Source organism: Manis javanica, chromosome 13 (genome assembly GCF_040802235.1).
Source record: "Manis javanica isolate MJ-LG chromosome 13, MJ_LKY, whole genome shotgun sequence".
In the NCBI taxonomy this organism is placed as follows: domain Eukaryota; kingdom Metazoa; phylum Chordata; class Mammalia; order Pholidota; family Manidae; genus Manis; species Manis javanica.
The window spans coordinates 87,040,754-87,057,828 of NC_133168.1; the positions used below are offsets into that span (position 1 = coordinate 87,040,754).

A 17,075-nucleotide genomic window follows, 5' to 3' on the forward strand; every position below is an offset into this window, starting at 1 on the left:
ATATGCACCCAATGTAAGAGCACCAACATATGTGAAACAAATACTAACAGAATTAAAGGGGGAAATAGAATGCAATGCATTCACCACTCACTCCAAAGGACAGATCAATCAGACAGAAAATAAGTAAGGACACAGAGGCACTGAACAACACATTAGAACAGATGGACCTAACGGACATCTACACAACTCTCCACCCAAAAACAGCAGGATACCCATTCTTCTCAAGTGCATATGGAACATTTTCATGAATAGATCATTTATGAAGCCACAAAAAGAGCCTCAGTAAATTCAGAAGAGTTGAAATTGTACCAACCAGCTTCTAAGACCACAAAAGTATGAAACTGGAAATAAATTATGTAAAGGTAAAGAAAACAAAAAAGCCCACAAACTCATGGAGGCTTAACAACATGCTCCTAAATAATCAATGGATTAATGACCAAATAAAAACATACATCAAGCAATATGTGGAGACAAATGACTACAATAACTCAACACTGCAAAAATCTGTGGGACACAGCGAAGGTTGTGCTAGTAGGGATGTATACTGCAATACAGCCCTACCAAAGGTAAAAAGAACAATCCCATATGAACTCACAATTAATGAAACTAGAAAAAGAACTAATGAGGCCCAAAGTCAGTAGAAGGAATGACATAATAAAGGTCAGAAAATAAATAAATAAAATAGAGAAGAATAAAACAATACAAAGAATCAATGAAAGCAGGAGCTGGTTCTCTGAGAAAAGTAACAAAATAGATAAACCCCTAGGCAAACTTATGAAGGAAAGAGTTTACACACATGAACAGAATCAGAAATGAAAAAGGAAAAATCACTACAGACACCACAGAAATACAAAGAATGATTGGAGAATACGATGAAAAATTAAGTGCTAACAAATTGGATAACCTAGAAGAAATGGACAACTCTCTTGAAAAATACAACCTTCCAAGGCTAACCCAGAAAGAACAGAAAATCTGAACAGACCAATTACTAGCAACAAAATTCAACTGGTAATCGAAAAACTACCTAAGAACAAAATTCCTAAGCCAGATGGCTTCACCATTGAATTTTATCAAACATTTGGTGAAGATCTAATAGCCATCCTCCTTAAACTTTTCCAAAAACTGCAAGAGGAAGGAATACTTCCGAACTCATTCTATGAGGCCAGCATCACAGGCAAACAGGCAAAGAAACCACACACAAAAAAAATCACACACCAATATCGCTGACAAACGTAGATGCAAAAATACTCAACAAAATATTAGTACACCAAATTCAAAAATACATCAAAGAGATCATCCATCATGATCAAGTAGGATTTATCCCAGGGATGTAAGGATGGTACGATATTAGACAATCCATCAACATCATCAACCACATCAAGAAAGAGGAGTACAAAAACCACATGATCATCTCCACAGGTGCTGAAAAAACATTCGAAAAAATTCAACATCCATTCATGATAAAAACTCTCAACAAAATGGGTATAGAGGGCAAGTACCTCAACATAATAAAGGCTATTTATGACAAACCCACAGCCAACATCATACTTAACAGCGAGAAGCTGAAAGCATTTCCTCTAAGATTGGCAACATGACAAAAATGCCCACTCTCCCCGCTTTTATTATTCGATGACAAAATTGTCTCGGATGCTCTCCTCCAGCTCCTTGAAGTACTCTGAGAACACCTGGGGAGTGTGGAGAGACAGACACCCACGGAGGTGTGGCTGGTGTAGCTGTGGCTGTGGGCTGGGTCCCCACTCATCCAGCCATTCAACACGCAACTATTGAGCACCAACTATGTATCCGCGGCAGGACATTAATGGTGAACAAAGCCAACGGCATCCACGCCCTCACAGAATCATAGTGGGGAAAATGGACTGGTCATGGGACCAATATAATCCAACACGGAGGCTGCAATAATGGAGAAAACACAAGCAAAGTAGAATCCCTGAGGTGGAAGGTCAGGGAAGACTTCATGAAAGAGGGATTTGAAGAGCTCAGAACCATTTTTTGTGGCCCATGGGTCCCTGTGTATCCGGTGATGCTTATGGAGCCACCTCAGAATAAAGTTTGTAAATGCGCAAAATAAAACACACAGGGTGGCAATCTATTATATAGAAATATGTCTAAGTTCACTGAATAAGGGATGCCCTGAATTCTACCCAAGGCCCCTTCAGAGCCCCTGAGGATTAAGATAATCTCCTTGAAAGAAACCAAGTCTCCTTCATGCAATTTAACTCCTCAGGACAGCCAGGGACCATGCCTGGTTGTACATAGCTGCATCCCCCGTTTGCCTGGCACAGAGAAGATAAACCGATAAATATTTCTGGTTGAGAAGTATTTGCTGGTCAGTTTCTCAGTCACTGAGAATGGCATGGAGTTAGCTCTCAATACATTTTCATATGATTTTATAACATTAGTGATAATGCTAACAGTAACATCAAACCTTAACTGAATACTCACTGCATACTGAGCACTGTTTTAAGCATTTTGCAGGTATGAATTTGATTAATTTGTACAACAGCCCTGAGGCGGGCCTTGTTGTAACCCCCAGTTTAGATACACAGAGAGAAGTGACTCACTCAAGGTCACACAGCCAGGAATTGGGGGAGCTGGGATTGGAACCCAGTCCCTTGTGGCTCACATCTGAGCAGCACACCCTCTTGGAGTCTCCTTAGTTCCTGCCCTACAGGGAGAGAAGATCCCATAAGCAGCTAATGAAAACACGGTGATGGGGCTTTGACAGGGCACCCCCAGGGAGGTCAGGGAAAGCTTCCTAGGAGAGACGGATCCAGAGACAGATGGACAGACACACCAGCCGACCAATGGGAAGCCAGGACTTACCTCCACGGTCTTGTAGAGGAAGGAGTACACCAGGGAGGCATTGGCGTTCTTCAGCGTGGTGGCCACCACTGTGGGCAACCAGGTTAAGGAAAAGGTGCCACTTTGGAAGGCTCAAATGGAGCACAGACCCTGAACCCCCACTCTGCCCCCTCCCATCCCCACCTCCTAGCCAGCGCCCCTGGTGTGCTTTGCAACCTCTGCCTTCAGCCCACCCTCGCTGGACCTGAGCTACCACCACCCCGGGTGCCCAGGGTGGCAGGATACAGTAGAGGTTGCTGTGTTTGACCCATAGGAAGTGGACCTTGCCATGGCTCAGCAGCGGGGCCAGGGCGCCCTCCTCCTCCCGCTGCATGAGCAGAGGCAGGAAGTGTTCGATCTCACTCATGGCTACATCGCCCTTGTAGTTGCAGCTGATCAGGGGCTAAGGGTTGGCAGAGAAGGCCTGGTCACCCCTGGCATCCGGAGGCATCAGAGTGCCTGGTTCTCACCCTGCTTCTCGGAGGCGCGCGAGCGCAGCTCTGCGTTTCAGTTTCTCCCTCTGTTAAATGGGCACATGATAACAACAGCTATGGGGTTTAGAGCCCTCACTGAGGCCCAGGCCGAGTTCTACTAAAGACTGGTTGTTTGCTAACTGCTTGTGTTCTCGGCACAACCTTGGGAATCAGGTGTTACAGTTATTCCCATTTGACAAATGGGGAAACAGGTGCAAACCCTGCGTGTAAGTGAGGAATCAAATCAAGGGACCCTGGCTCCAGAATTCCTGCTCTGGCCATGGCTTCATATGCACCAAACTGCTGAGCTAGGGTTGACAGAAGGATCGTAGGGAAGGGAGGGAAGGGAAGGAAGCAAACATTCAGAAAGAATGAGAAAGATTCCTTCTAGCTCAGAGAGCTCTGCCTGGCAGGCAGTAACAGTCAGTAATAATAGTGCCTACTTCGAAAGGTTGTTTAGTCCGGTGTTTAGAAGTAGGAGGGCACATGGCAGGTACTCTGAAACCTTAGCTCTCTTATTATTATCAGGAATATAACTTTCCCCACACGCTGTTTTTATCGATATTAAATGACAAGACACATGAGAATGGACTTCAGGAGAGAACGCAGCTCCAGGCGGAACGAGGGCCTCCAGCCCCCCACCCCGGTGTCTCCCCAGATAGTCCTTTGGGGTTGATGACGGCGATAGAAAGAACAATTTGAATTGACTGACCGCCTAACGTTGCTGCAGGACTTCTGCGCTCAGGGGTTTAGGCGGATTGGGTGTATTAATCCTTACCCGGTGGACACCTGTGCTGCTCCCACTTTTAGGGACAGGGAGGCTGCGGCTCGGAGAGGCGAGGCCCCTTCCCCCGCTTGCGGCGGGTAAACCAGTGGGGGTGGGATTCAACCCGGGACTCCCAGGGCTGGGGGGAGGGGTGTTCCCGCGAACAGACGCTGCCCCTGGGTCCGGGGTATCGCAGCCCCACCTGTCGGTCCCCATGCCCTGTGCCCAGCCTCACCTTGCCCTTGAGGTCGAGGATGAAGACAGCAGAGGCGGACATGGTGGCGGCCGGCGGACCCGAGAGGAGGGGAAGGAGCGCACGGGGGCGACGGCGGCCTGGCTTCCTTCTTCCTGCGGAAGCGCCCGCGCGCAGGTGAGCCGCCAGGTGAGCGCGCCTTAAAGGGGAGGCCGCCAGGTGAACGGCGCTATCGGCCGACCAGAAGGTGCTTCCGGGCAGGAGGAGGGAGGGGAAGGAACCCCGGAGGGCGCGCTCAGGCTTCTGCTAAAGGCGCTTCCAGCACCACGAGGCGGGTTGGCCCCGGGCTGGCGTGTCGGCTCAGGCTCCTGACGCTTAGTGCTACAGGGGCTCTCCGAAATGTAGGGTTGTTTTTTTTCTTTTCTTTAACCGGAGGCTTTGGCCTCATCAACTTAAGGAGAAAATGAAGTTGTTGCTTATAGCTTCTAAACATCACTGTTCTGGAGCACAGCCAAGGGAAAAGTATGAAAGGTAACAGTCTTCAGACAGGTTTTGGAATTCAGGCTGGGGCATGTGTAACTGCTGTAAAAGGCGTCAATGCCATGCGTTTCAAGTGCCTCCCCACGCCTTCCTCTTTTCCCCCCGTTTTTGCGTCGTTAATCAAACATATCCCTATTCTACATTAGTTTACTACTTTAATCCTGATTCAAAAGTTTCTTTTTAAGCAGTATGCTTTGAACTGTGTATTCGTTTTCCGAGACAAATAGAATGCCGATTCAGTTTTCAAGCCAAACCACTAATAGTTTGATGCATCGTCATGATTACCTAATAAATGGCCACAACCAAATCCCCCGTGTAATCTTTCTGTCTTGAAATAAATTCGGAGTGTTTGTGTTGAATGCCTGGAACATACAACCCTTCAGCAGGATGAACACTGTTTCTCTAGGTTTAAACGATAGGCACCTCCTGTCCTTGCCACAGAGCCCTCTGAATTAAGAAGCATTATAAGTGGGCACCTAATTACCAGGACGCCAAGGTGAAAACTGCGGCTAACAAGGGCGGGTGGCATGGAGAGTGTCTTCAGAACGCACAGTCCCATCTGTTCTTAGGCTACATTGTTTTCTTGCTTTACTGCCTCCCCATCTGTTGCCTGCTTGCAGGGGTTTTCTTTTTCTTTGGCTATGCTCCTGTAGAATTGTCTTCACTCCTCCTTTATTTGGTCTCTGAAGCCAAAATAACTTTTTTTTCCCTTGGAAAAGTAGCGCTCCTAATGTTTCCTACTCTCCTTTTTTTGTCCTTTCTCAGACCCTGTGAGAAAATATATGCTGTTTTGTGCGCACCCCCATTCCCCGACCATGGTGGTAATAAAGCTGGAACTGAGACAGGGCTCGTGGGTGTTGTCAGAGTTAAGTGAGGGCCTCTGGAAAAAGACCCCTACTAAAACTTTGCTTAATAAATAATTTGCTTAATAAATAATTAAGCAAAGTCAGAGCCACATTAATTCTCTAAAGTAAAATATTAAACTAAGAATATAAGCATTCTTCAATAACGATTAGTTAAAAAGCCAGGAATAACCCGGCCTGGAAAGTTTGAACACCCCCCAGATAAGAAAATACCTCAGCATAGCCCATGTCTTGTTTGTGTCAATTAAATGAGGCTATTGTAAAATTTACTTTAGCCTGCTAAAAAGCCCAGTTTATCTTTCTTTACCCAAATGCTGCTTTTCCTCCTCCAGCCCTAATCAAGTCAATAACTCAGCTCACCTTGAAATCAAGACAAGCAGCCTTGATTGATACGCTCCCAAACCAAGAAACTGCTACTTTGAGAAAGGATCAAAGCAGTAAATTTCTTATGTTAACTGTGCAAAATAGTCCAGAAAACTGATAAGAAACTTAATGTCTCTTCAAAGATAAACATTTAGAGACCATCTGGTGGGTCTGGATCCCTACCCTTGCTCTGTCTGTCCTCTCACTGTGTCTCTAAATGAAAGTCTCCCTGGCTCTCCTGCCTTGACTGTTTGAGAAGTTTGTTCTTCGACTCCCCAAACAACCCCAGCATCAGAACAAGTGAACTGGGTTAAAGTGAAATTGCTTTGCAAAACATTTTTAGGTTATTTATTCTGGAATTTTCACTGGTGCTGGGATTCTAAATGGAGGGGGGCGGGCGTAAATGTACCTGCTCAAGAGTATCTAGGAGACTCATAGCTGGTGCAGATTGTTTGACAACAAAGTACTCAGAATCCTCCGGCATTTACCCCTGTCTGCCTCAAAGTGACCCAAGGGCAGGTGGGTTCTATTTTGGAGCCGGATCCAGGTGGTAACACAAAGGAGAGGTGAAATTCCAAGCAGTTGCAGTAGTAGGGGAAAGGAAGCTCTTTTGGCCATTATCTATTCTTTGTATGCTTGTCTTTAGCTTTCATTGTATTCATTTCTTCAACACCATCTTGTATATACTATGCATCACCCTGGTTTCTTGGCGTACAGTTTTCTGCTTGTCCTTGAACACTTCATAATCTTACCCAGCAGGTGTCCCACATAATCCATAAACTTTTCTACAGTTGTGGCAGTCAGTTTTTATCTCTTTTCTGAGCTTGGGTAGTTTAAGAGTGTGCATCAAGCAATTTAGCTATTGGGGCTCTGACACTGTTCTCTAAGAGTTTCGTATGTCAGTGTCATGTCCCAGCGTGCTATGCAGCCTTTTGAGGGCAAGGACCCTTACCAGCCTCCTTTTGTGCCTATCATCATCTTTAACAACAAAACTGATCGACTTTTATGCTTTGTATATGACATTTGTTCTTCCTGAAGATGTCCTCACTCTACTCCACTTGGCAAACACCAATTTCAAAATTTAGTTCACATATTAGAAAGGGTCAACTTTATCTTCCTCTGTCATCTGTCATCCCACAGGGTCTTCAGTTTCTTTATGGGTTTGTTTCTCCCGTTGTACCAGGAACTTTGAACTGGGAACTTTTTGTGTTCCTAGTGTTTGTAATTCCTGGAACATTCGGAGTGTACAGTTAATGCTGGGAATTCACCGTGTGTGTTGGGAATGCATGATATATATGTGGATTGTTTTATCTAAGCTTTGTACTCACAATTTCCTTGTGCTATTTCATAGTTATTCTGCACTGACTTTTTGTTTTATGCCTCATTTAATTGTGTATCCTGAGGGAGTACTGAGTACATCTGTTAATTTGAATAAATTATTCAGCTTTCTCATGGTTCATTTAGCTTTTAGTTATTATGGAGGAATGCTGTGCAAATATTTGGGTGCTTATGGTTTACGTAAAACTCAAAAAGTGCTATGATGAAGGGAGGAGGAGGTCAGGCTGGCCTAGTCTTTTGATCAGTTGAGACTGTAAAGAAATGTATATTTCTTTGTAAGTTATGTTCTGATTCACCTTTCAAGCAAACTAATCCCTTCGCCCCCATGGTAGATGCTTGATGCAATGGTTTATTTTCTTGAAATTTGATACCTACATAATGCCTTAAACGTTGTTTTTATTCTGACCATTTTAATTTAAACCTTAGTGCCCTTGAGTGGCATTGCTCAGTTAACTGTTTATGACGGAAGAATGGGTTGCTTAAAAAATGCTGTGATATCAGAGAAAGTAATACTAACTTGTGTTAGTATCTATGGCTCATAGCCATAAAGAGGAAAGGACTTTCTATGTAAGTTAATAGCATGAGCCAAGTCTCAAAACATAATGTGGTTTATGTAGGATTGATTAAAAAACTGTTTTGCCTAATTATGGGAAATGCGGAGGTATCTTTTGTTCATACAATAATAATTATTGACTACCTGCTATATACTGGCCATGGGCTAAAGGTCACTAGGGATACAGTGTTGGGGAGATAGACATAGTTCTTGTCCTTAGCATATGGAGGAGGACAGGTGAGAATTGCTGCATAATGTGTGCAGTGTGTGCGGTGGGCGATAGGAAGTTCAGGGTGCCATGGATCTACATAACCTTACATGCTGGTGGTGGACGTGGGGGTTGGGCTTTTCAGAGTTTACAAACCAGTAGATGCCTGTAGGCCAGGTTGCATTTGAATCTTGAAAGGAGGTCAAAAGACCTAGTATAGAACTGGAACCTGAGAAAAGTGAGGTGAAACTGCAAAAGCCTAGTAAATGGTGTTTAGTATTAAGGAATTTATCCTGAGGGCATCTGGAAGCTATTTATCTTTAGAAATAGAAAATACAGATCAACAGAGGAAATTATGCCATATTATGGAATAGTTTTGTTGCAAAAGTAAATAGTGATAATCATTGAAAGCTTGACAAAAAATTGACATGGCATAATACAAAGAATTCTAATAGGGTGCTTTATCTCATAGTTTTTGTGATAATTAAAGAAGACAGTGCATCAAAAAAATACCAAAAGAATATCTCCATCCGTAAGTTCTTTTATTTGATTAAATTAAAACTCCAAACTCCTATTTTCACCAGATATCACTAAAGCATTCTTAAACATCTATAACAATCAACTTAAGGTTTCTGCATAATATAAGTAACTTAAAACACTGCATTACCTAGTTACTTAACCTTTAATGAACTGTTGGGGAGTGGTTGTGTGCAGTACAAAAAATAGTGAATTAGGTTTTGTATATTGTTCTAACTGTAGAGAGTGTGTACTAGTAAATAAATGACCAAAGAGATTGTATGTTTAAATATAATACCTGTTTGGATCTAAGTTGTTGTGCCTTCAGGTATCTGGTAGAAGCAGAGGATGAGGAAGATGTTACCAATAATTTGAATAGAAGGGCACTAGATGTGACCCTGGAGGGAGAATTGAGATAGGATTGCAGCTCACTGTACATTCTCTTGCTTGGATTTTGTGCACTAGTTTAACTGTTTTCAAGATATGTGAATGTAGATTGAATAGCACTTTTTGGTTTGGATAGTGACTTTTGAGTTGATTATTTAGTAAAATGTTCATGTACTTTTTTAGATATATTAAATAATGATATGTGTGTGTATAAATCATATATATAGGTTGCTTATATGTAAAGCTTTGTTTCAGTAAAAATATAAAGAAACGGGTAACCATGGATGACTGGGGGATAATGTGGAAGAGAACTCTTTGACAACCTACCTTTTTGTAGACTTTTTGCTTTATATTTTTATTTTGCCATAATTACAGATACACAAGAAGTGGCAAAAGTAATGGAGAATCCTTATATACCTTTTACCCACCTTCCCACAATGCTAAAATCTCAAATAACTACAGCTCTTTATGTACTTTTGAATTTTGTACTGTCTGCTTCTATATTTTAAGTAATGTATTAAGAGCCTTAAAGATTATTAGTAGTAAATATTATTTTGATATTGTTGGGTGACAAGTGACTTGGCCTCTATACATATGCTTTCCAATTCAGTAAACTTGGAATTTCAATTATTAGTATATTTTTGAATAGGTATTTCAAATTAAATATCTTGTTAAAAAAATCTTTAGACCTTGAATTGTAGAACGATAGATGATTTGCCTTAAGTAAAGTTGTTGATATGTTCTGATTTTAAATTTTGGGGACATTTTAAATTACATTATAAATTTAAATTTATTTGGAATGGGAAGCGGGAATCTGTGATGTGATAAGAGTCCCAAATAAGTTTTGATATAATGTTGCTTTACAATGTTATTGGCTATGGCCTTTGTTTAGTCTTACATAGTCTTGTCTCATATACTGCAATAACTAAGTCTCTCTTGTAGGGAATCTAAGATGGGCCCTATATTAAACCGGCTTCTGTATTTCTTTAAATAGAAGTTAACTGACTTAATCACAATAGTAAATAAGCAGTACAACATTAAACTTTGGGATCTTTTATTTTTAAAAGTCATGATTTCAAAGCACCAATGTTAGAGTTTAAAATTCTTACTGAATTTTCTTTCTTAAAGGAGCTTTGAACTGTTTACGGTTTGTTCGTCGGTTAGCAGGAGAGTCGAGGACAGATGCTGATGAGAGTACGTGTTGGAGTCATCAAAAAGAAGCGTGAACAGGCTGCAGCAAAGGTAAAATCCTACTTTCTTTTCTTGAGCAAGAATTACCTTAAAAAGTATCACCTGGTTCACCAGCTCCGCCTGATTTAGATTCCTTGCTCAGCTTTGTTAACTGGGTTGATGTTTTTGTTTTCATGCTAGTGGCTTTTAATTATGGAGTTAGATTTTTTTTTACATGTCTATTATAGATTACATAGGACTCATGGCCACTGATTTATCACCATTTAGGGGCAAATGAATGTTTGCTGTCTGATATGTAGTAGGCTGTAACGTACAGCAAAAGGTTTATCACCTTGAAATTTATCAAAACTTTATTCTTGATCATTACAGTTTTCCTAATCACCTACGTACTTGTTTTTCTAACTTTGTGTTTGAGATTTGAGAGACTTATAAATCAAATCTCTTAATAAGCATAGGAGATGGCTTCTCACTGGTATTTCTTTATGATGTAAGAATTTTTTTCCGAATACATTCCCCAAATTATTTCCACTTGATGTTAATAGATGTCCCATCACGAAAAGCTTTGGGGGTCTGATTAGATACCATACTATGCTTCCTTGAATAGTCTCAATGTATTATATATAAAGAGCTTGTTTCTGTAAGAATATGGAAGAAATTGGCAACCATGATTTACTTGGGGATGATATGGGAGAGACAGTTTATCAGTCTATCTCTTTGTAGAGTTTTATTATTTTTTCATTTTGAAATAATTATAGGCATGCAGGAGGTGCAAAAATACAGTTCCCATGCACCTTTATCCAGCTTCCCACAATGCTGGTATCTGTTGTTCTGTAACTATAATTACGTAAAGTTGTGAAAGGTTATGAGAAGTATAGCAGTAAAGAAACTTGTTGAACTTCGTTTAATTTAGCATTTGAAAGCTTTGAGTATGTAAACCACCTATCATTCATTATGTGGAGAAGAGAAGTACTAACCTAGGGTACAGACCTATTTTTATTTTTTGTGGCCTCTGTGGAAGCCTAGAAATGTGTGTGACCTGGCATTTTTTTAGGGGTTATAAATTTGTCTTGCATTAGTAAGCTTCCTAACAAATTTCTAAGTCAATTTAAGTATTTTTCTGCAGGTAATGCAACCGCTTAAGAGCTTTAAGTGTGTATGTGTATATTTTAAATTTAGGGTTTGTTCGGTTTTATTAATAAATTATAGGCGCAGCCGGCGGAGCGCCCCGCGTCCCCCTCCTCCGGGCCCTCCGCTCCCGGGGACCTGCCCTAGGAGGCGAGCGGGGAGTAGGGTCGGGTCCGGGGGCTGCGAATTTGGGCGAGCCAGCTCCGGTCTGCAGGGCGGGCCACCCCCGCAGCCCTCCGCCCTGCCCCGGAGGCCAGGCTTCACCTGCCCGCCGGCCCGGGAGCCGCTGCCCCCGCCGACGGGCCCATCCCCGGGCCTGCGGAGCGTGGAGGTGCGGACGCCGGGCGCGGGGGTCTGCCAAAAAGCCTTTCCTTGTGGGTCCTCAGCGACTCTCTTCAGCACATTCAATGTCTGAAGTATCCGGGTCTCACATGTCTTCTGAGAAACTGAAGTCTGGCACCGCTGGTCAATCACATCTTCTTGGACGCCAGATCGATTCCTTTGGAGCAGTTCCTGAAAGTGGAAGTCTCAGATCTCCACACAAGAATATTAAGCTTTGATACTTCTAAAATGAACCGACCTGACAGCAGTGTGGATGAAGGTGAAGCGTCTTTCGGGAGAGGAAATGACCCATTTACAAATGTGACTGCTTCATTAGCCCCAAAATTTGCAACACTGCCAAGGAAGAAAAATCCATTTGAAGAAAGCAGTGAATCATGGGACAGCAGCATGAATTTATTTACAAAATCAGTTGAAGTAAGGACAGAAAATAAGAGAGAGAAAAGGGAGAAAGCCTCTTTGAAAGAGTGACTGGGAAAAAAAGATAGCAGATCTGATAAATTTAACAATGGGGGATCTGATAGCCCTTGTGACTTGAAATCACCCAAAGCATTTAGTGAAAATCAGCAGGACTATTTTGGTGATGAGTGAGCTAATCCGTTTACAGCAAAATTCAGGGCTGCAAATATAATGCCACCTTCAAGTTTTCATATGAATCTGACAAGTCATGAAGACCTCAGGAAAATCCCGGACAGCAAGCCTTTTAATGCCACTGCAGGGCACAGTAGTCTGACCTATGAGGAGGTACTACAGGAACTAGTGAAGCACAAAGAGCTTCTTAGGAGGGAGGACACCCACATCCGGGAACTCGAGGACATCGACAACCTCCTCCTAAGGAGGAACTGAAGTCTGTAAAAACAAGATTTTGAGCCTACTTATCTTCAGAGCTTGCAGGTGCTTCATATTTTGAGGTACGAAAAAATACCGCAGACCTAGGGGTGTATATATTTTAGCAGATATGTGAAAGACAGAAGCATTGTTTTTACTGAAGAGTATCACATTCATTAAGTAAAATGCTCTAGTAACTTGTATACGTTTTCTAAGGTACCAACTCAAAAGAATGTAAGCATTGTATAGTGTGACTGTTGTATAATGTATGTAATTGATGCATGAGTCAGAATTTTTATATGATTATTGATCTATTATAGTTGATTAAAGTGTTTAAAATTTTAAAAATAAGTAAATACATAAATTATAGGTTTGTTTACCGAAAAGATGAGTTTTTTTAAAAACAGTTTAGGTATATTTGGGTCTAATGATTCTTGTCTTTCATAACCAAAGATGTCGTTTTATTTCTGTCATGGGCTATATGTTTTGGAACTTGTCTACCTAACAACTTTTTCAATTTAAGATGACTAGTCTTGGTTTCTAAGGTAATTCCAGCTAAAACATGAGAAACTTGGTGCTGGAGTGGATTTGTTTTGCTTTATGGTTGTTAAATACCATGTTTATAATAGTACTTTAAGTTTTCAAACACTTTTTAACTTTCTGGACTACTAAATTGTCTAGACCCCAAGTTGGGAACCATTAATCTGGATACTTATTACTTACAGTAGAAGAAATGAACAAATGATCATAAAACTAGATTTTGAGAATACAGGCACATTTCACATTTCTTGAGAGAAATAGTTTGAGAAGTCAAGACCAATTATAAGGCAAAAGATTCTCTAATCACCTTCCAAATTGATCTTACAAATTCAGTGTTGCATATTATGCACATAGGACTATTTAACGTTTTGTTGAGGAATCGTGTTTTATTTGTCATAGGTATAATATGAATCTTCATTTTTTTCCCCCCTCACAGGTAATTTCTAAAGACCAGAGGTTAAAAGTCAAAGAACACAATTTTGAAAATTATATGGTGTATTATTTTAGGTGGTGACAGATTGTGAAAGTACTTTTTACATATCAGCTAATTTTGTATATTATTAAAATATTGGCTAGTATAGGTATGTATTTGTACATATTTTTTACCAGTATTGAAATATCTCAAGCATGCAGGACCATATAACTTTTTTTTTTGAGGCATTATGTTTCATTCATATCCAGTGGCTTTTGGTTTATTTTATTTCTATTTTGTTGGTATTGTAAATGTTTTACATATAAAAAATGAAATCTTACTGCATGAAGTAGCTTGGAGAGATATATTTATTAGAATTTACAAGGATTTAGATTTAGCCACAAAGACAGACACAAAGAAAGACAAAGTGCAGTGAAATCTAGGTAGTTTAAATATTTAACTCTTTAATGCCTTCGCATAAGCAATGTAATCTTCTTTTGTTATGTAACTAACATTATTCAACAGTAAACATCACCAAAAACCTATCTCCCTCCCCAAACCAAAAAAAAAAAAAAAAATCAGAGTAAACTGAGTTATTTTCTTCAAGGAACACATATTTAAGAGATATTTTATTTCCCTTAAGGAAGCCTTTAAAAGTCTATTGTATATCATCTAAGAGTTATTATTTTTAACTTTTTATTTTGAAATAATTATAGATTGCAAAGGTAGTACAGAGAGATCCCCATGTACTCTACATCCCATTTTCCCCTAGTGGTTACATCTTATAAATTATAGTACAATATAAAAACAAGGAATTTGCCATTAGTACAGTGTGTATGTAATTCTGTCCCATTTTATCACACACAAAGGTTTGTGTAACCAGCACGACAGTGAGGAGGGAGAACAACTTCATTACCACAAAGTCTCCTTTCATGTTGTCCTTTTATAAATTAGGCTGAGACTCTGGCCTTTTCCTGCCTACCCTGCTCCCACTTCCTTAAGCCCTGGCAACCACTGACCTATTCTCCATCTCTATACGTTTGTCATTTTGATGGGATGACAGAGGTTATATGACTTCTGGGGATTTGCTGTTTTCACTCATCACAATGAGTCCTTTTATTACTGAATCATATTCCGTGGTATTTACTATAGTTTGTGTAACTGTTCACCCCTTGAGGGGTATTTTGATTATTTCCAGTTTTGGCTGCTAATAAATAAAGCTGATGTGAACAATTGTGTACAAGTTTTTATACAGATACAAGTTTTCATTTCACTGAGATGAATTCCAGGAGTGTGATTGTTGGACCAAATGGTAAATACATGTGTAGTTTTAAAAAAGAAATAGCTGAAGTGTTTTCCAGAGTGGCTGTACCATTTTACATTCCCATTAGCAGTTTGAGAAATTTTTCTTCACAGTCCCACAAACATTTTGTTATTTTTTATTTTAGTTCCCATGGGAGTGTGTCTTATGGTTTTTAATTTTAATTTGCATCAGGTACTAATGATGTGTGTTTTCAGATGTACTGTCATTTTTTTCTTTGCAATCCATTTTTCCTCTTCAGTGAAGTGTCAATTCCTTTTGCCTATTTTCTATTAGGATGTTTGTTTTCTTAATGCTGAATTTTGAGAGTTCTTTATTCTAGGTATGAGGGCATTTGTCAGATATATGATTTGCAGATATTTTCTATTCTATTGCATGCGTTTTATGCTATTAACGGTCTTTTTGAAGATCAGTGGTTTTTAATTTTGATGAAGTCCAATTTTTCTTTTCATTCTAGTGCTGTAATGTTTAAGAACTGTTTCCCACGCCCTAGGTCCTGAATATTTTCTCTTATTTTTTTAACACATTTTGTAGTTTGTTTTACATTTAAATCTTGGACCTATTTTCAGTTAACTTTTACATAAGGTGTGAGGTTTAGGTCAAGATTCATTTTTTGTGTGTGTGTTTATGAATATATAATTGTTTCAGGACCCATTTTTCTGAAAAAGCTCTTTTCCTCCACTGAATTTGTTGCACTTGTGTCATTAATCCGTTGTTCGTAGTTGTGTGGACTGTTCCCGGGTTCTCTATTCCATTCGTGTATTTCAGTCCCTCCGCCAATCACGTACTAGCCTTTATGACTGGCTAAATAGTTGGTCTTGAAATCAGGTAATTTCTCTTGGTTCTTTTTCAGAATTGTTTTGGCTCTTCTTGTTTCTCTGTCTTTTCATGTACATTTTAGAAAAATCTTGTAGCTACAAAACAATCTTGCTGGAATTTTGATAGGAATTACATTCAATATGTATATCAATTTGGGGAGAATTGACATCTTTACTAGGTTGAATCTTCCAATTCAGGGATATGGTATATTTCTACATTTATTTACATAATTTCTTCATTATTGTTTTGTAATTTTTACTTTTATCATTTACTTTCTGTTTAGAGAACTTCCTTGTTACCCTTTTAGGGCCGGTGTGCTGGTGACAAAGTCTCTTAGTTTCCTTCATCTGAGAATGCCTTGATTTCCACTTAATGCTTGAAGCAAATTTTTTCACTGGCTGTAGAATTCTGGGTTAACAGTTCTTTCAGCACTTGAAAAATGTATCAGTTCCTTCTAGCGTCCATGCTTTTTGATGAAACTGCTGAAACTCAAAATGTTTTTCTTACATAGGTAATGCATTATTTCTCTGGCAACTTTCGAGATTTTTCTGTTGTTTTTTAGAAGTTTGGCTATGATGTGTCTTGGCACAAATTTCTTTGGGTGCATTGTGTTTGGAGGTCACTTGTTTTTTTGCCAGATTTGGGGAATTTTCAGCCACTGTGTTTTTGAATATTTTTTGGCTCTATTTCCTTTCTCCTCTCCTTCTGGGTCTATGAAGACACAGGTGTAAGGTTTTTTATTTTTGTTCCATAAATTCCTGAGGCCTGTTTATTAGTTTTGTTTTCTGGACTGCTGTCTCTTAAATTGGGTAATTTCTGTGTTCTGTATTCTAATTGGCTGATTCTTTCCTCTGTTACCTCTGTCTTCCCCAAAGTTCCATTTATCTTCTATATCTTTGCTGTGACTTTCTATTTTTTTCATTTTTTTGAAATGGTTTGTAATTACTCATATGTACTTTATGATGGCTGTTTTGAGAAAATCCTTGTCTGATTATTCTAATATATGTGCTCATCTTTGTGTTGACATTTGTTTTTTTTTTCAATTTGAGATCTTACTGATTTTTGGTATGATGAGTGATTTTTGATTGAAACCTGGGCACTTTGGGTATTATGTTACAAGACTGGGCTTAATTCCTGTGCTGGCGTAGGCCTTCTCTGATCCCATTCTGGGGGATGGAGCTCGGTACTCCTTGGCTCCTTGCTGCTGGTGCGGGTTGAAGTCCAGGTTCTCTAACTTGTTGACAGCCAGTGATGGGGAGGGAGAGGGCTGCCTCCCCTCGCTACTGCCTGCTGGCCTGGCCGAGGTGAGGGTTCGGGTTTCCCACGAGGCCTTTGCTCATACCGGCCTGGTCGGGAGGGGGAGTGCTCTCTACCTGCCCCCCTGATGTGGGAAGTAGTCATGTTACCCGGGAGCAGGAGGGTAAAGTCACAAGCGCAC

At 40.3% G+C, this 17,075-nt stretch overlaps 1 protein-coding gene and 1 pseudogene across 7 annotated transcripts in view; one reads left to right on the forward strand and one right to left on the reverse strand.

Annotated features, from left to right (window-relative positions):
• The window catches only part of MAST3 (microtubule associated serine/threonine kinase 3), a 65,240-nt gene extending 60,776 nt beyond the window's left edge, over positions 1-4,464 (reverse strand). For 4 of the 7 annotated variants that reach the window (XM_073220096.1, XM_073220094.1, XM_073220095.1 and 1 more), the window contains exons 1-3: positions 4,337-4,463; positions 3,109-3,265; positions 2,845-2,912 (exon numbers count right to left, since the gene is read on the reverse strand). In XM_073220096.1, coding sequence (XP_073076197.1) covers positions 2,845-2,912; positions 3,109-3,265; positions 4,337-4,378 — 267 coding nt within the window. In that variant the 5' untranslated portion in view covers positions 4,379-4,463. Of the gene's footprint in view, positions 1-2,844; positions 2,913-3,108; positions 3,266-4,336 lie in introns of all 7 variants that reach the window. The other 3 variants (XM_073220090.1, XM_073220089.1, XM_073220104.1) reach the window with 2 other exon arrangements.
• A 6,574-nt stretch (positions 4,465-11,038) lies between these two features.
• Positions 11,039-14,698, forward strand: LOC140845394 (rab11 family-interacting protein 2 pseudogene; annotated as a pseudogene).
• The last annotated feature ends 2,377 nt before the right edge of the window (positions 14,699-17,075 follow it).